The following is a 229-nucleotide window of genomic DNA, read 5'->3' on the forward strand; positions in this document are numbered from 1 at the left end:
CATGATTCCCGCAGATTTCACTGACGCACGTGTGTTTGTTTCCCTCCTCCGTTGCAGGTGTGAGAGAAGACGCGTGTTGGAGGAGCAGGTGGAAGCCGGGGGTGTGGGGCACCATGCCAGCCCGCGCGACTCGCTACTTCCTGCCAACATGATCTGGTAAGGACGCGGCGCACGCTGGCTCGCCCTGCGTGGCCGCCTTTGTAAGTTCGGGTTGTGTGTTTGCCGGGGC

General features: G+C 62.0%; 1 protein-coding gene across 1 annotated transcript in view; it reads left to right on the plus strand.

Annotated features, from left to right (window-relative positions):
* Positions 1–229, plus strand: part of LOC119589487 (protein dispatched-like) — a gene marked incomplete at its 5' end in the record, with an annotated part of 109,307 nt that overhangs the window by 98,193 nt on the left and 10,885 nt on the right. The window contains 1 exon segment of the mRNA XM_037938087.1: positions 58–156. Within this exon segment, the coding sequence (XP_037794015.1) occupies positions 58–156 (99 nt within the window).

This window comes from Penaeus monodon, chromosome 25 (assembly GCF_015228065.2).
Source record: "Penaeus monodon isolate SGIC_2016 chromosome 25, NSTDA_Pmon_1, whole genome shotgun sequence".
Lineage (NCBI taxonomy): Eukaryota > Metazoa > Arthropoda > Malacostraca > Decapoda > Penaeidae > Penaeus > Penaeus monodon.